Source organism: Diceros bicornis, chromosome 5, assembly GCF_020826845.1.
Source record: "Diceros bicornis minor isolate mBicDic1 chromosome 5, mDicBic1.mat.cur, whole genome shotgun sequence".
In the NCBI taxonomy this organism is placed as follows: domain Eukaryota; kingdom Metazoa; phylum Chordata; class Mammalia; order Perissodactyla; family Rhinocerotidae; genus Diceros; species Diceros bicornis.
This window is the reverse complement of record NC_080744.1, coordinates 26272684-26292571: the sequence shown is the minus strand read 5'-3', so window position 1 is coordinate 26292571 and position 19888 is coordinate 26272684. Positions and strand designations below refer to the sequence as shown.

General features: G+C 38.8%; 1 gene segment (V, D, J or C); it reads left to right on the top strand.

The window, feature by feature from the left end:
- The first annotated feature begins 1061 nt into the window (after window positions 1-1061).
- Window positions 1062-1700, top strand: LOC131405468 (T cell receptor delta variable 1-like). The segment is given in 2 exon segments: window positions 1062-1116; window positions 1291-1700. Coding segments are annotated over 2 exon segments (465 nt in total).
- Window positions 1701-19888: the final 18188 nt, after the last annotated feature.

Genomic DNA, 19888 nt, shown 5'->3' with positions numbered 1-19888 from the left:
AAGAAAATAACTGACAAGGAAAAAATTATCTTTATAGAAACATTTCAGCTAATAAAAGTAGAAATGATAGAAGATCATTTTGCAAATCAACTCCCAATCAAACAATAGATGTAGTCATTGCTTATCAACAATCACTAACAGAACACGCACACACAATCAGACACACAAGAGACTAAAGGCAATCTCACATTGTGAGTCTCCTGAATAAAGTACATAACACCACGATGTCTGGGATTTGCTTCAAACTAATCAGGATTGGGGGAGGTATGTAGATATGTATGGGGGTGGGGGTGTCGAATAACGAGATTGGCCATGAGTTGATAACTGTGGAAGCTGGATGATGGGTATATGTTGTTTCGTTACATTATTCTCTTCTTTTGCAGATGTTTGAATTTCCCATAATGAAAAACTTAACCTAGTTAACATATAAATAAATCATCAGAAATGCAAAGACTTATATTTATAGTGTCCAGTAAATCTTATTTAGAATACTCAAAACAGGAAACTAAACAGTGTCAAATAATGATGTATAAACAAATTAAAGTACACTTACACAACAGATCAGTTTGAAGCTATAAAAACCATGTTTTCACATATGATTGAATGACATGATGGCATATTCAGATATATGATGTTAAACAAAACAAGATTTGCAATATGATACCAATTCCTTTGAAGCATGCATATTTATATTAAAAATACTGAAAGAAACACAGCAAAGTGTTAACAGTTTTTATCTCTGAGTAATGATATTGTAGTTGGATTTTTATTATCTCCTTTATACTTTTTGGTTACATCTACATTAAGTAAGTTTTCTTTCAGAATCAAAATATATACTCCGTGTTATATACTTATTTGAGAAAAGTAATAGACTTGGAGGAAGAGAGGCAGGAGGGAAACACAGACAGCAGGTGACATGACTAAGCTTGCGTATGCAGAAACCCAATTTCCGGCTCTGCAGCAGCAAGGCCACAGGACCACCCAGCTCCAGTGATGCTTCAAAATCCTGTCAGGTGGCCGGCAGAATAAGAGCCATTTTACCAGTGGGAAGAGCCCCAAGGATGCAGCCCGGACCGCTCGTTCTCTTGTGCACAGTCTTGGCCTTCCTCTGCTTTGGTAGGGAGCCCGCCAACCCTGAAGCCGGGGCCTGAGGAAGGAGGGTTGGGAGAGAAGTTGGAACAGAACTGGACTGCGTTTTTCTCCACTTTATCTTCTGAGTCAAAACCTGGCTATTTGTGATGGTTTCTTGTGAGCAATGTCATAGGTAATTTTTTTGCTTCTTTCCTATAGGTTCCAGCAATACACAGAGCATCATTCAACCTACAAATGAAGTGTACAGGCAAGAGGGAGACTCTGTGACCTTGGACTGCAAAATCACAGTCAGTTATACTTACTACGTGATGTACTGGTATCAACAGCTTTCCAGTGGAGAGATGACTCACATCATTCAACTACATTCTGACCACAGGTTCTCAAGGGAAGGACTATATTCTGTGGGGTTTCAGAAACCAACCCTAGAGCTCACCATCTCAGCCTTGACGCCTAGAGACTCAGCTGTCTATTTCTGTGCTGTAGCACAAGCATCCCACAGTGAAAGTAGTGATGCGAAGAGCCTTACAAAAACCCCAAGTCTCAGCATGAGCCAGCCAGCTGTTCCAGAAGCCTGGGAGAGAACAACCCACAGGACAGGAAGAGGGTAGACAGAAGGCATGGTGAGCGGCACTGGTGGGTCTAGAGAGGAAGCTAATGAATGTTCTAGCAACCATCTTCTCACAGTTGGTATTAAAGAAAGAATTATGGTTACAAGACCCCAACCTTGAGAGCATTTTCATCTCTGAATCTGCTGCCTAAGGATGAAAGTGTAGTCAATGAAGGAGTGCATCTCTCATTACCGCCTGCCCAACATCCATTCCTCCTTTTTGGTGGCAATGCCTTGATGTTCCCTGGATGACCAAGCCTCCCCTCCTCCTACCCATGTTTGGGTTTGGATGAGGCTGACCCTGCCCTTGGACTCCTGGCCAATTAGCAAATTCATCTCTCTGACCACCATGATTGGCTCAAGAATGGGTACATAACCCAAGCCCACATCCCAAAACTCAATATGGAACTATTGGGAGTGCTGTTGTGGATGTAAGGAGCTAGGATGTAAACCTAAAGCTGCCAGCAGGCCTTTTCCCACCACCAAGGAAGAGCAGGATCCTGAAAAGAGACAGTGAAACTGAGTTCCCTTAACATTGATTGAGGCCCCAGTCCCTGCTGTGATTAGAGGAAATCCACCTGGGATTTTCAATTGTGCACCCCAGCTGCCTTAGCTTGGGTTCCTCCAGAAGCAGACAGGGATTCAGGTGCAAGTGGTTTAGTTGGGAGGTGATCCAGGATGCATGGCAGGGGCATAGGAGAGTGTGACAGGAAGGGAAATCAGCCAATAAAGGGTGTGTTCTCAAGCCAGCTGCCACCGTGGACACACCCGGAGTATAATCCTGCCGGGGAATCTCTGGGAACCAGTGCGAACACTTTCCTCAAGTTATCATACCTGAGGGCCAAATAAGCTAAGGTATTGATACCCCAAATCCTGTATGTCATTGGTCAAGGACAGCTCCTGGGAGTGGTAATTCCCCAGCATTTAGCAGGCTGTAGCAGTAAGAGAAAGCCCTTAGGCAAAGAAACTCAAGTGCCGGCAGGAGGAAGTCTGCAGGGTGCACTGCAGTGAAGTGAAACACAAGGGAATCTAGATGGGACACCAACAACGCAACACAAGTAATTTCTTTTTCTTTCTTAAGCTATTTTGAGTTGGGTTTTCTATCACTTGCAATCAAAAGAGAGCTAACTAAAAACACTACCAAAAATGACGTTGGGCAAAATGAACTAACCAAACAAAATACTTTAAAATTACTTTTTTTTTAAATTTTTGGTTCACTGCAGTTCAGAAAGTATACAACTCCTCAAAGTGTTCAGATTAGAGCAGTTATTCCGCTCTTTCCTCCCACTTCACCCAGTGTGGTAAGGAGGGGGGACAAATTGAACGCTTGTTCCTGCATTACTACACTGAGCATTTAGCTGTTGTCTCCCCTTTCAGACTCTTCCTGCTCAGGTTCACCCTGCTTAGTGCTGCCAGATTAACCACCATAAAGTGTCCCTCCAAAGAATCTTGCCTGCTCAAAACTCTGGTTTCCCTGAGAGACTGTCTTTTTCCCAACTCCAAAGTTCGGCTCCTGCTATTTGCTTCTCCTACAATATGTTTCCTCCCCATTTCTACCTTCGGAGGCTCACCATCTTTCATCTTTCAAAACCTATTTCACTTCTTTCTCTCCCTTGATGCTTTTGAGGATACCCCAGGAGCAATGAGCATGACTAAATCCCATACCTCAGTTTCTAATTACATTTTCCAATAAAAAGAACCAGAGCTCTTTGGAGAAATGGCTGATTTTAGGGCTGGAGCAGGGAATATGAAAGATAAGCCTGGAGCACTCTATAGAGCTGAAAAAAAAATGATGGGGCTGTGCAAAAGGGACATAGGAGCCAATTGAGAAAGCTCCCTGTACCAAAGCTGGAACAATTTGAGCAATAAAGTAAATGAAGTAGTAGCATTGAGTAATAACCCAAAGTATAAAATAAATATCTGTCAGTCACTGATATAAATTATTAAATAAGTAATGGGGCAGAATAGATAAATCTCCCATGCTGAAGAATTCTAAATAGTTTATGTAGACATTCCACACACACAGAAGTGGAGCATAACTCCCCACTCCTGAAGTGTGGGCTGCACACAGTGACTTCCTTCCAAAGAGGATAGTATGAAAAGGGTGAACAAAGAGTAACTTGACAGTGGAGAAATCTGACAAACACTACCTCAGGCAGATGGTCACAGTCAACATCAACAGAGAGAAGTCATGTTGATAGCGTGTCCCCTTGGTATGGTGTGATGAGAAATGACACTTTACCTCTGCAGTCTTCCTCCCAAAAAACCCTAACCCTAGTTTAATTATGAGTAAATCAAAAGAGAAATTCAAATTTAGGGACATTCTACAAAATACCTGACTAATACTCCTTGAAAATGTCAAGGTTATCAAAAATAAGAAATGTCTGAGAAATAGTCACAGGCAAGAAGAGCCTAAGGAGACATGATGACTAAATGTAATGTGGTGGGTTCCCTAGGTGAGATTCTGCAACAGGAAAAGGACGTTATGTAACATCTAAGTAAATCTAATAACATATGAACTTTAGTTAATAACCATGTATCAGTATTGCTTTATTAACTGTGGCAAATGTACCATTGTAAGATGTTAATAAGAAGGGAAACTGGGTGTGGGTATATGGAAACTATGTGTACTGTCTTATCTACTTTTCTGTAAATCCCAAACTATTATAAAATAAAAGCTTTACTTTAAAAATTTATAAAACTGTAGGGTTCATATGACCTAATTTATGTGGAGAGAGAATTCTGATTTTTATATATAGCTGTATCATCATATAAACAGTCATGCGTCACTTAATGACAGGGATATATTCTAAGAAAAGTATCATTAGGCGATTTCGTCGCTGGTGAACATCAAAGAGTGTACTTACACAAACCTAGATGGTATAGCTTACTACACACCTAGGCTATATGGTACTAATATATGGGAGGTACTAATCTCATGGGACCACTGTGGTCTACACAATCCATCACTGACGGAAACATCATTATGGGCACGTGACTGTACATTAAAAAGAGTCTTCAACTGTGCTGGCCAATACATAGCCACTACCTGCATGTGGCTATTGAACACTTGGGTTGTGTCTAGTCCAAATTGAGAAGTGCCATAAATGTAAAATATACCCCAGGTTTAAAAGACATAGTATGAAGAAAAGAATGTAAACAATCTCATCAATATTTTTTGTATTGACTATATGTTGAAATAATTTTTTGGGTTTAATAAATTAAAAAAGGGTTAAATTCAGCATTAAATAAAATATATCATTAAAATTCATTTTATATATTTCTTTATACTTTCCTTTAATGTGCCTACTGAAAAATTTAAAATTGTGTTTGTAGCTCACATTGTATTTCTATTGATTGTGGTGGTCTAAAAAGATCTACATGAAATGTTATCAATAGTTGTTCCCGGTAGTTGAATTCAGGGTAACTTCTTTAGTTTTCCTTTTTTCCAATTTTTCTTCAATAAATTTGTTTTCCTTGTATAGTAAAAAAGCAATAAAAATAAAAAGTTACAAGAACTACTGCTATGAAACGTCACACTAAAAGATGAAAGCATCAAGCAGAAATGTCGTCATAGAGTCTTTTCATTAATTAATTATTTATTCATTCATAATTAATTCAAATTAATTATTCATTCACACATATATATATTCCATGTGCAAGAGACTGGAACAGTTGCTAGGAATACAAACATAAAAAAGATGAACTAAAATTATTTCCTTCAAGGAGCTCACAGTCTATATGGAAGTTAGTCTTGAAAATAAAAATAAGAACACAATGTGGTCAGTGATATTATGACAATTCATATAGACCCAATTCTTCTGTCCTTCATGTTTTAAATGCTGCTGTTCTTCTGGCTCCAACCTTAGTCTATTTCTCTGCTCACACTGTGATTGCAACTAACAGCTCTATGCTAATGACTATTCTGCCTCTCACCTTGATTTTGCTCCAGACCTACATATATCGAACTGCCTTTTGGCCAGATGACCCTTGGGCAATCTAAATTGTATAAGCCTAAAACCCATCATCACTTCACCTCTCCTACTCCAAGCTCTTCTACCTCTGTATTTCTTGTCTTAGTTAATGACACCACCTTGCTTCATGGCTCTGTGTAGAAGGAAAATTTAAGTATTTTACTTCACTTCTCAATATTCTTCAGACTTGTCATGACACAAGCCCACGTATGAAATTCCTTAAGCTACCAATCCATCCTCATCTCCTGACACATCTCTCATCAGTATTGACCTTCTAGAAATACCAAAATACTAAACTCAGGAAACATTGAGAGTTATCACTCCTCTTGCCTTTATCCTTCCCAATACCTTTCACTTTGGTTGGAGTTTCCAACCTCATCACCACCTCCTCCTCATGGTTCCCTGACATCTCCTCTCTGAAGCTTTCCTTGATCTTCCAGGGAAATTTAAAGTCTCTCTCCTCCGGCTCCCTTTGAACTTTGCACATACCTCCAGAATAGCAATTATCTCTTTATATTACAATGCCTGCTTCCTCTAGGATACTCTTCCTTGAGGACAAGGATTATATTTTATTCACCTTAATACCCACAGCATTACACAGAACATGACAAATAGAAGACTCTGTAGTTTACTGAATATTTCCTATCTTTCTTCACCTTTCTCACTCTATTGTGGTCACACTTACCCCCTAGAATAGTCTAGATGTTCCTTGAATGCCCCAAGCAAACTTCCACCTTTGGGTCTTTGTACTTGAATATTCTTGTCCCTGACGGCTCCCTTCATCACATCATTCAGGTCACTGCTCAAATGTCACCTCATTGAGAGGCCTTTCCTTCAATCCTATATAAGATAGCACTCACTCAACTCCGCTCTCTTTCCCCTTACCCTGTCTCATTTTTCTCATGGCAATCATCATCAACAGACATTAGGTGATATATTTGTTGATGTATTTCTTCTTTGTCTATCCACCAGAATATAATCATCAAGTAGCCCAGGACTGTCAGAATTATTTAACAAATGAAATAAAGATCTGATGCATGTATAAATAAATAACTGATGTTATTTGTCATGTAGATGTGACACTGTCTCTCTGAATTTCATTTACCCTTCATCTGCTTTTTTTCTCATCAAGCCTGGGACAAAAAAAGAATTAAGACAGAAAACTCCAAGAATTGTCAAGTATAATTAGGCTGAGTAAGTAATAATATTATAACTTAAAAAGAAGCAACAGTTCAGCTAATTATACATTAAATTTGTTTCAAGAATCTGTTTTATCTTATAATTCATTTATTCAGTAAATATTTATATCACATTTATCATCAGTTCTTTGTGAAAAGTTAAAACTGTCTTTTTTTATATCACTGTTTATAGTTTACAAGTTTATAGTTTCTGACACTTACTTCACAGTATCCTCATAAACAATTCTTTGAGATAAGCAAGTCTTATGAGAAATGAGTTGGTTACCAGATTAAAGATCACAGGGTTGTAAAAATTTTGAGCTAAGAGAGTATTCTATCATTTTATTGTTTATACAACTATGTACAGAAGCCCATTATCAATCTATCTGTTTCACCTCAGAGAGCAATAATACACACGTTGTCCATCAGTACCAGTACATTAGTTCTCACTTCCGGGATTCCTAGCCTGCTCTTAGCTTCAGTGTTAATATGAATATTTCACAGTAGAATGTACAAACTTTGAGGATAGGTCTAATGCCTTCTCTGTTTCTTTTACTTAAATTAAGGCTCTGCACATATCATGGATTCTCCACAAATATTTATTAGTGAGGAGAATAGTTATTAATGTAAGAATCTCTCTATTCAGAAAGTATTCAAGGCAACTGTGACAACTAGCCTCCAAAGATGGCCCTCCAATGGCCCATGTGTCTCAGTAATCAGACTTGTGTGGTCCCCTCCCCTTGAATTTGGACTAGCTTAGTGATTGACTGCAACCAGTAGAATGTGGTAGATGTGACGTTATGTGACTTCAGACGCTCTGTCAGAAGCAGCTTTGCAGTTTCTCTCGGTCTCTTGGAATACTCACTCTGGGGGAAAACAACTGCTCTGTAAGCTGTTTTACTACTCTACCACCATGCTGTGATGAAACCCAGGCAAACCAAATGGTGAGAGAAATGTTTACTCACCCCTCAGCTAATCCAGCCACTCCATCCCAAGCTGCATCATGTGAGTGAAGAACTACAGAGGATGTCATACCCAGTTGAGCCTTCAGATGACTTCAGTCCTGCTAATATTTGATTTACACACATGAGAGACTGCACCCCCCCATCCCACTACAACTGAGCAAGAACTACACAGCTGAGCCCACTCAAGCCCCAGAACTTTAAGAGATGATAATAAAGTGTTGTTTTAAAGCACCTAAGTTTGGGGTGGCTTGTTGCACAGCAGATGTAACTTGTAGTTTTATGGGACCCTTGTGTTCCCTGGCAAGAGAGCATCTATTTTGGGGACCAGGATCTCCAATCCTGCAGAGTCCAAAGTTGTGACAACAGGAAGCACAAAATCCCTCATTGGTCGTTGGGAGTGAAAGTAAGTGAGGCCACTCCTCTTTCCATCTCTTATTTCCCAGACCCATATGTTCCTCCTATTGGCGGCACAGGACCATAGAGGTATCTGATTCAGTACATATACTGAATCTAGAAAGACAATGGCTCATCTTTGTAAAGTATTTCCTTTGGTTGTCATTTCAGCTTTATTAGGCCTTTCCAGCACTCTATGAAGTTGGCTGATTCCAGAAAGTGTGGTATCTGATTCAGTCATGATCATAGGCCCTGTACCTCCTGCACCTTCTTTGCTATGAAGTGAGTCCCCTGGTTGGGTGCTATGTTGTGTGGGATTCTGTTTGTGGACCAGGCTTTCCATAAGGCCATGGACAGTAATGATGGCTGAAGTTCTGCAGGCAGAAAATGCAAATCAATACATGGGATGGGTATCTAACTCTATACCAATGAACCACTGACACTTCCGGGATGGAAAGGGGCCTATGTAGTTGATTTGTTTCCAGGTGGTGGTGATGAACTGTGGGGATAGTGTCATATCAATATTCAGCATTGATCTCTGTTGCTTGCAGGTTGGAAATTCAGAAGTGGCAGTGGTTATATCAGCCTTGTTAAATGAGGACCCATACTGTTGGGCCCACATATAGTCTCCATGGACAGGCATGGCATAGACATGCTATTCATATGCTCATCACGCCAGTTCCAGTGGGCTGATAAGGAAAGCCAGCTAGTATAAATTGGTGGAGTCATTATGTCTACTTGATTATTCAGTGCTGAAGTCATTTTACTACTTAATTATTTTGTTCCACTTCCACAATGGATGCTTTCTGGTGGGTGTTAAGATGTGATATAAAAATCTTCACTCACTATCTGCTCCCATATGTCCATCCACATGCCTCTACCCCAGACATCCTTGACCTTAATCTTCCAACTCTTTTCCTTCTAGTCCCATGACCAGCCAGTCACTGGTCACTGTCTAGGAATATATATATGTTCTTACCTCAGGTCACTTTTTTTCTCACACAAAATGTGGATTACCAGTGCAACGCTCATAGCTCTACACATTGGGAATATTTTCTCTCTCCACTGTCTCATAGGGCCACCCCTGAATATAGTGCTATAATGCACTTGCTGTATATTTTTGGCTTGAACACACAAACAAGCAAATCTATCTATAAAGCAAATTCAGGTTTTTTCTTTCTCTTTCAGCTAGTCATATGCCCTGCCCAATATGACCATAGCTGAAAGATGTAGGAGGGTCACTGGTGCAATTGTGGTGCATGCCCTGGAGGGTCAGGGCTACCTGCTCTTGCAATTTACTTATGAACTTTGGTTCTGGTTGGGTTCAATTCTAGATATAATATTTACATTTTACAATGGATTGGTGCTAGGCCCATTCCATTTCATGACTTAGCAGATCTAAAAGCCTAGCTCATAGGGGTTCAGAGTAAAAATCCCCAGGGGCATCCATCCACATATCTCCATACCATGTTTCAGGGTTCCAGAGTTTCCCAGCCAGGGTCCTGTTACGGTGGTGTAACAGATCTTCTTTAGCTGATCATTTAAACTCTTCTGACATTCTGAGACTCTACCGATCTGTCTTCTCAGCAGTGTTTGCCCTTCCTCTGTAGGAGATAAGGACCTCTTAGTGAGCTATCACAGAGGCCCTCTGGCTCTCAGTTTCTCATTATCCCTTTTCAGGGTTTTAGTACAATTTAGCAATAACCAGTGAACTTGTTCTCCTTGTAGGCACTATTCACCCCATGTCTTTCAAATGTCTGAGTCATTGCATGTACAAGGGAATTCACTTCCACCAGGTCCCGCTCACCACCATAATTATCAGTGAAATCTTCAGCAATTGGGCCTCCACCTTGTGCTAGGGACTGCTGTTGCTCCAAATATCACTAGGGATGAGATCCCCTTTGCCTGTGGGGTGGTCAGTCAGTTCCAAGCCCCACCTGTTTTCTCTAAGAATTCTTGATCCCAACTGTATCAGTTTGATTCCTCCAAAGAAACATATGCCAAGACAGGATTACACATGCAAGAGGTTTATCGGAGGAAACACCTATGAAGAATAAAGGGATAGGATCTGGAGTAGACAGGGAGGACCTTCAGACTGTGATGCAGATCTGACTCCTGTAAGAAGAGAGGAGCAAGAAAGGAGCATTGGACACAAAGAGTGTCAGTTTGCAGCATGCTTCTAGAAAAGTTTCAACCAGGCTGATGGGGAGTATGAATGCCAAAGTTGCCCATTAGAGAAGTCGTGCATCCTGTAGCAATGGACTAGCACGAGTAACCTCAGCACTCAATTATTGGCTATGAGCAGCTTGCACTTAGAGGTCCCAGTGCAAATGCAATGGTAGATCCAGAGGGATGATGCATGAAGCTACCAGTCAACTATGTCGCTGTGCAGGTTCTCTTGGAGGAGACCTGAGTGTCACATTTCCATGGATGCCACACATGGCACATCAGGACTGTGATCATAGTCTCTGCTCTTGGCAGGTTGATGACACAATAGTGGTTGTAGCAAGATAGGCCTTGATTAGTGGAAGTCCATGTTCTTGAGTCCACACATGACCCTTTGCCATGCCACTCAGTCTGTTAACCCATTAGACAAGGACAATGGTGTCTGGTATAAGAGGTTGACATCTATAAAACTGATCATTCTCTCTGCCTAAATATTAAGATCTTCCTCTGCTAATGTTGTTTCTTGTTGAGAATTCACATGAGACACAAATATTTCTACACTCTATAACCATCCTGAGACATCTATCCATATACCTCTTCCCCAGATTTCTATGTCACCAGTTATCCAATTGCATTCAATAAAAGTAGAATCTCCTTTTGTCACTGTCCTTTAAGCCCACCCATGAGTAGGATGGCAGTATTACAGATGTCTACTTTTGGGTAGTGCTAGCATATTCTGCAGAATAGTCTATAAACCAGGCCTAATCTTTTCTACTCTCTCAACTGGTCATAAGAGACTCTTGATGAGGCCATAGGTGCAAGCTGAAAAAGATGAGGCAGTGTAGCAGAATTAGGAACAATGGTAATCTGAGCCACTTACTAATGCCATTGACAAGTGCCTTCAAGAAACGCTCAAGCCTGATCTACATATACCACTCCCACTCCTATGCATATTCAAATTTATGGTTTTGTGGGTCAAACAACACCCACTTCATGATGGGCATTTCAGGTCACATGGTAAGTTGCTGGTCCATGATCAAATACTTAGTCTCTACTAAGTCTCAGTAAAAAGCCAAGAGCTGCTTCTCAAAAAGAGCATATCTGCAGAGTAAGGTATGGCTTTGTTCCTAGATCCTAAAGGTCTGCTCTGTAATTCACCTAAGAGGCCTACCAAAGGCTCAATAGACACATTAAGCACCGTTAAAATGGCTGTGTCATATGACCAAAGTGGAGGGAAGCTTGCATAGCAGCCTGGACCTGTTGCAGAACCCTCAGTGTTTCTGTTTCTGGGCCCTAGTCAAAACTGTAAGCCTTTTATATTGGTCAGTAAATAGCCCTAGGCTATGACAACACACCCAAATAAGGTATATGTTGCCTCCAAAATCCAGTGAGGCATACCAGGCATTATGACGCCTTCTTAATGGTAGGAGGGACCAGATGTGGTCCTTTGACCTTCACATTGGAAGACATATCTCAACTTGTCCCAGACCATGGATACCCAAGAAAGTTCATTGAAGGAGTAAACCCCTAAATTTTGGAGGGATTTATTTTCCACCCTTTGGCATATATGGGTCTTACCAAGATATTTAAGGTAGTTGCTATTTCATGCTCCTCTGGTCCATCAAGGTAGTGGCTCCATGTGATGTCTTGTGGAATGGAGAGACAATCAATTCCCTGTGGACTAGGATAGGACAGGGTTGGAGAGTTAATATATCCTTGAGGTCAAACAATGAAGGTATATTGTTGGCCCTTCCAGATGAAAGAAAAAAATGCTTCAGGTAGTCTTTGCTAACAGGTATATAGAGGGACAAAATGACTTTCCATATCAATACCCAAGTCAAATGTCAAGGGATTTGTTAATTTACTCCAGCAATGAAACCACATCTGGAACAGCAGCTGCAATTATATTCACCATCTGATTAAGTTTACATCAATCCTTTGTCATTCTTCAAGAACCATTTTTTTATTGTTTTATTTGTTCATATGATTATTATAGAATTATGAGAAACTTCTTATGATAAAAAATTATATTAGGAGGAATTTGGAAATATTATATGAGCTATTATATCAATGAATTTAATTTTTATTTTTCACATTCTATGCATATTTGACACAAAATTTTACTATACCAAAGAAGCAAATTGTTATCAAAATTTTTTTTTTTTTTTGGTGAGGAAGATCAACCCTGAGCTAACATCCATGCTAATCCTCCTTTTTTTTTGCTGAGGAAGACCGGCTCTGAGCTAACATCTATTGCCAATCCCCCTCCTTTTTTTTTCCCCCCAAAGCCCCAGTAGATAGTTGTATGTCATAGCTGCACATCCTTCTAGTTGCTGTATGTGGGACGCGGCCTCAGCATGGCTGGGCAAGCAGTACATGGGTGCGTGCCTGGGATCCGAACCCAGGCCCCCAGTAGCGGAGTGCGTGCACTTAACTGCTAAGCCACAGGGCCAGCCCCCTGTTATCAATTTTTAAAGATGTTTCATTTTGACTTAAAACATGAAAAAGTGTTCATTCACTAATGAGAATGTGTCTGAAGACTGCAATTCCAAGTTATCTTTCTTACATGTAACTCCCTTAACACATCGTATTTCTGATTTTTGGCTTTAAAATGGAATGGGAAGGCAAAGATAATTTTAAAACAATCTGAAGGCAGAATACTTCTGTCATCTGAGCAGATTTCATGTGTCTCTTTTCAGTCAACCCACCTCCTGAAGACAATGGTTATTCTTATTGCTATTACCATAGATGTATTTTAAGTGGTTTAGAACTTCAGATCTGTGGAATCACATGACAGGTACTCTTTTGTGCCTGGTTTCTTTCCTTCAATATTATTCACTCATGTTCTCTTGTGTATCAGTTGTTTATTACTTTTTATTAGTGAGTTTCCTATTATATGACTATATCACAATTTGTTAATCCAATCAGCTGTACCTACCACTGCCTAGACACAGGATATTTCAGGATGAATCTTTGGTATCATGCATAAATGTGCAAGGTAGGCTGCCCTAGGTTCTTATATCTTGTTCATGCAAGAGTAGAGTGTGTCTCTAATATATTTTAGCCAAAGTACATACCTTAAATACCTTTATTTAAAGACCCATATCTAACATTCATTATGTTAGTCATGCCACTAATTTTTGCCAGTAAAAACCCAACATCTGATATTCTCTATGCTGTTTAACAAAGTTTCAGGTATTGATCAAGATGTGGATAGCTGAATTGTAGTTTCCTCTGTCATGGTCTTCTGTTACAATGCATGCTGACCACCCTGGAATTTGCTTTCTTGAGTAGGACAATTGACTCTCCTTAGAATTGAAGCTTAATTTAAATGGCACACATACATGATACCCCATTGTCTGCATGGAAAAACTTTTAATATAAATTACACATCTTAACACTTCGGTATATTCATTCTTACTTTGTAAGAGACATACAGTTACTATAAAATTTTGTAGACAATTGTTGAGTCAAATTCTGAAGATCTATAAGCCACATAACTACAATTTTTTAGTTTAAGATTTAGAGATATTTTGACATAAAAGAATAGTAAAATTTTGGAAAGCTTATTTGGTAAGTTATGAAGAAAATTCTACTATTTTATTATTTAATATCAAATACACAACACATTAAGTACACATTTCCAATCCTTATGGCACATTACCAAGGTCGTTAGGATAATTAGGCCTCCATATACAATTCCTATGGGGATATCTAAGACAAGGAAACTTTTATTTAGTAAACAAATGCACTAAAACCTGAGTATAAAAGACAGATGGGTAAAATGTTTAAAATATGTTATATGTCTAGTTATAACTTCCAATTGCTTTTTGTGACATATTTCATATAATAGGATATTAAAATTGACCCTTGTATTCGTTTTCTAGAGCTGACATAATAAAATATCATAGACTGGGTGGCTTAAACAACAGAAATTTTTTTTCTCACACTTTGGATTCTAAGGCAAAGATGAAGGTCTTGGTAGGGTTAGTTTCTTTGAGATCTGTCTCCTTGGCCTGCAGATGGCCACCTTCTTACTGTGTCCCTAGATGGTCTTTCGTCTATGCCATGCACGTCTGTGTCCAAATTTCTTCTTCCTGTAAGGACACCAGTCATATTGGATTAGGACCTACCCATATGACCTCATTTTACCTTAATACTTCTTTAAAGGCCCTGCCTACAAGTATATGTATTCACATTATGAGGAAGTGGGGGTCAACATACGAATTTGAAGGAGACACAATTCAGTTGAAAACAGCCCTTTAAGTAAATAAGTGTGAAGTTCATGAATAAGACAGTTGATTAAATTTCCCCTAATTTCTGGTGCACAAAAAGATTATATATAATTTTGATGAGGAGGTTTCCAATCTTTTCTTAATATATTTTATAAGGGCCTTGAAACATGCATTTAGAAGTCGTTCAGAAAAGCTATTATTCACACTTGGCTTCTTTATCATCTACTATACTAGATTATGGGATGTCTTCAATTTTAATTTTATCCTTTTCTGTAAGTATATCTTAGTTTCTTCTTGGTATTTCTTCTCTCCAGTTTTCACTTTTTCCCATTCTCTTTTCTGTCTGAATATTAATTTTCTTTAACATTTCTGTCTTTTTTTAAATTAGATTTTTTTAAATTAGAACTTTGCAGAAGTTCATTTAGTTTACTAACTTGGTGTCTCTGGGATTCCTCCTTCCCTGCCCCTTCAGCAGAATTGACCTCTCTTTGGGGTACCTGTTCTCTGTGTGTGGTGGGTTTAGCGAGTGAGGGAGGGGACTTCAGCCTTTGCACAAAGGGGCAACAGGAAGAATTCCTCCCTTTCTGTGTGCTCTTGGTTGTTTTCTTTTAGGTCTGTCTTTTATGCTGTATGTAGCAAGATTTTTTATTTTGTTTCAATCAAATCATACCTCTTTTTATATGTTTTGATCACTGATATATTTAGACTTATTTATTCTTTTCTATTATAAGTTTGATTTTATTTCAATCTTTTATTCTTAAAGAAACATAGGTTAGCATACATTTTATATATTTGTTTTTATTCTGTATCGATTATTTCTTTCTGATCATTTCTAGCTTTTCATTGTCATTATTTGGACTCATTTCTAATATTTTGGTTTTGCTAGGCATATTCTGGTTTTTTCTTTTCTTTCTAGTCTCTCTTCCATTGCACTGATCAAGGTTTATTTTCTCTCTGCTGATTTATAAAATGTACAATGTATTTCTGTTCTTATGATATCCTTAGATTTCATATATACCTAACAGTATATTTTTCTATGCCCAATGTTATTTTCTAACATTTCCTCCTGTATATACCACTCCTTCTCCTTGGTGTACTTTTTCTCTTGCTGAAGTATTATCTTTAGAATTACCTCAGTGGCTGGTTGGAGCAGACTACACACCAGTTATATGTCAAGATAGTAAATTCAAAGGAAATTTATAAAATGAGATGATAAACTGCAGTTCCAAAGCACATCAAGAAAAATAGTTAAAAAGAAGACACAATATTTAGAACTTGAATTCACTACATTCTTCCTCAGAGCTTTTGTCCCTGATCCTACCTCTGCCTGAGTGATTTTCACCTACTAGCCTCACAGCTCAGCCCCTCACTTCTTCCCAGTCTCTGCTCATAGAGAAACGCGCATGTGTGAATAAAGAGGAATGCTCAAAAAGGTTTATTGCAGTGCTGTCTTTCATAGATTAAAAAAGTCAACATCTTAACTATTTATCAATAGGGGAAAGGCTGTATGAATAGTATTATATCCATAATATGGGATACAGTGGAACAAAGGGACCTCTTTGTGTTAATACAACAGGACCTACAAGATTGATTATTGAGTTTATAAAGTAAGTTACAGAAAGGAATGCACAATACCTATCATTTTATATTAAATGAAAACCTACAAATAAAATGTTATGTATTTTCTGTTGATTCATTTATTTGGTACAGGTATGTGACTCTATAGTCAAACAGCTGGACTGGATGCATCAACTCCCAGTTGCTGAGTGATGAAAAGGTCAAATTGGGAGTGGTATTCAAAGAGGATTTTAGACTATATGTAAAGTTTTATTACTTTAGTAATTCATATATTCATGAATTCCTTCTGATGTTAAAATTAATAAAAAGTCATAAAATCCATCATAAAAGTTTATCCATATTCTCCTCTATTATTCTCACCAAAAAAGAGGGAAAGGACAATGTGACACCTTGTTCATAAGATTTTGTCCATCACCCCAAACATAAGTATTTCTCCCTCCTCTGAGATCAGACAGCTTTTAGTGCTCTCTCCTCTTAGAGCCCTACTCTTTGACTCTATTATAGTTATGTATATTTTTGTCTTCCCCAGTAGGCTATAAACTTCTGTCTCAACCTTTTCATAAGTTCTTAAGACCTAGTAACTTACCTCATTTATGGTAAAACTTCAACAAATGTTTATGGATTTATTTTGAGCTAAGTATAAGAAATCAAATAGCACGAGAATTGCCAAATTATTTTAAGATATTAATTTCAATCAAATAACATTTTAAAAGTAGAAATTGTTTCACTTTTCACCAACTATTTAATATAATTAGGTATTTTGTTTTCTGACCATCTGCATTTCCTTCATCAGGAAACAGGGAGTAAATGGAGCTGGGGTTGTGTGACTGCTGAGATAGTTGGTCTGAAGCAGTCTTTGTTGATGACTTGAGTCCACAAGGGAGCACTATAGGTTTTATAAGAAAAGAAGACTCTTCTGATGGTCCCAGAGCATTGAACAGTTAAGAAAGGAGACCAGAGAGCAAGTGAGCCAGTCAAATAATAGACAACAAAGATGGGGAGAGGGGGAACAGTGTTTGTGTAAGTTTATCTCAGGTTTTCAGTTCTGTCATTCTATATAAGCCTCAGAAAGCTGGAGCCCATATTTTTATAAATCCATTGTAAGGATGATTCTCTGAGCACAGGTATGGGAATAGGAATATAACTGGGCACTGTGAGCATGGAAGCTCAACGGAAAACATCTGCATTACCTGTTTTCAATTTTTTATTTTTATGACTAAAGTTCCCAAAATCCATGGAACTAGAAATTATTCCTATACCTACATTTTTTATATATCTACATTTTTTATATATTTCCTCTGAGAGTAGAAGGAACAAGAATAACAAGGAGAGAAGAAGAAAAGATAAAAAAATAAGAAACATGAATACAAGGAGGTAAGGAAAAAGACAATATTTAACTTGACCAACAATGTGTGGCCTGATCAGAATCAGCTGTCTGGGTCTGGACAGGAGAAGGAGAGAGGTGGAAATTAAGTCAGAGTGGATGTTATATACATATGTTATTTTTCACCAACTGAACTCTTTAGAATGGTTTTCTATGCAGATGGTGACTGTGTCTTGGGTTTCTGGAACTCTCCTGATTTCAAGAAAATATATTTTTTTCTTCAATACAGAATGCATGCTATCAGATTGTTTTCTTTTGTCAGAATTTACATGTAACTGGATTTTATTTATTTATTTTTTTTTGTGAGGAAGATCAGCCCTGAGCTAACATCAATGCCAATCCTCCTCTTTTTGCTGAGGAACACCAGCCCTGAGCTAACATCTATTGCCAATCCTCCTCCTTTCTTTTTTTTTCTCCTTTTCTCCCCAATGCCCCAGTAGATAGTTGTACATCATAGTTGCACATCCCTCTGTAACTGGATTTTTAATTCTCTGTCAAACTATGCAATTTGGGAAATGGGGTCACTCTTCCTAGGCTCTACTTAAAGGCTTCATGATTCTTCAAGGTTCTGCTTAACCCAGTTGAGACACTGATTCTTTTTAGAACTATGATCCCCTCTTCTTCACCCAGTAACCTACAAACTTCTCTTACATAAAATCTTTTAAGTAAAAGCACTTTATAACTTCATATATTTGAAATATTGCCCCTACCTCCCTGCACTGTCCATGCCCACAATTTTAGAGAGAGCACTGTGCAGTCTCACCAGGACGCCGTGGGTGGAGTTTCCTGGTAAGTGAATGACAGAGCTCAGATGCGATAGGTGCTCAGTGATTCTGATGGAACATGTTGACCATAAGAACAAAATTTGCCTGGACCCAAGACTTGATACTCTCCAGAGTCAGGAGAAGGCACCTCAGCAACAGAGCAAGGGGTCATGAGGAGACTCTGGGGAACTCTGTTGGGGCTTCTCTGGGTCCAGGTTTGCTGTGAGTTGGGCCATCCCAGATGAGGGGCTGGGGAGTGTTCCACAGCTGACAGTGGGAGGGCCAGAAGGGAGAGCTGACACAGAGCTCCTAGAGGGTCTTCATGGGTGTTTCTTGGGATATTGTACAGGTTTAGAAACTGCAGTGTCTCCCCAGTGACATCATTTGTGTTTGTTTTTCTCTTTCCAAGCAGGGGGCGAGGGGTGAAGGTGGAGCAGAGTCCTTCAGCCCTGAGCCTCCAGGAGGGAACCAGCTCTACTCTGAGGTGCAATTTTTCTACCACCATGAGCTATATGCAGTGGTTGCAACAGAATTTTGGGGGCAGCCTCATCAGTCTGTTTTTCATGACTTCAGGGATGAAGCAGAATGGAAGATTAAACTCCACAATGAATTCTAAAGAACTGTACAGTACCCTGCACATCACAGCCTCCCAATCGGAAGACTCAGCCACCTACCTCTGTGCAGTGAGGCACAGTGCTCCCAGATGCTCTGCAGCCTGCACCCAAACTGCAGCTGGGCCTGCAGCCCCACCCCTTCCATGGAGTGAGCATGTTGCCCCCACAGTAGCCTTTGCACAGCGGAGCCCTAAAGGAGGTGGTAGTAAACCTTGTTGATAAATTATTACAAATAAAATTGTATACATGGACATTACAATAAAAAGCATATCAGGGAGGTATTAGAATTCTCAAAAAGTTTAGAAACTCTGATTTTGAAAATTGGTGAAATATTGGGAAACAAATATCCATAGGCTTAGAAATAGAAATTAAATATAAAGACAATAACTTCAATGAAAAAAATACCATTTCCACGTGAAGTTTGAACTAATTCAACGAACCAATTATTAACACAGAAGATAATTTAAAATTAATTTTCTTTTTAATTAAGACACAGTAATAGGATGCATAAAGAAGCATTCTGAATTATACACAAATTATGAAGCCACTTTTAAATTCTGATTTACATGAATGATTGGTGTGAAGAATTAAATCATTTATAGAAAAATTATTCCATAAATATATCTGCTCTAGACTTACTAGAATTTATATTTCACACTTGTTTGTCAGATATGGGAATAGAAAGAAATTGGATTTCCTCACTTCCTCTTTAGAATTCTTTCCTCTGCTTTCTTCCTGTAGGACCACACTGCTGAGCAAAGAGAAACTGTCTAATGCAAGCTCAGGCAGTCAGATCTCTGCAGTTCAGGTCTGTGAAAGCTGTGGTCCAGTATGCCCAGGGAGTTGCTAACTGCTGTAGTTAACATACGGAACACTGTGCTGAACAGAGCATGTTCAATCTATAAAATTCAGTTCTGGATACCTAACTCAAAATGGCA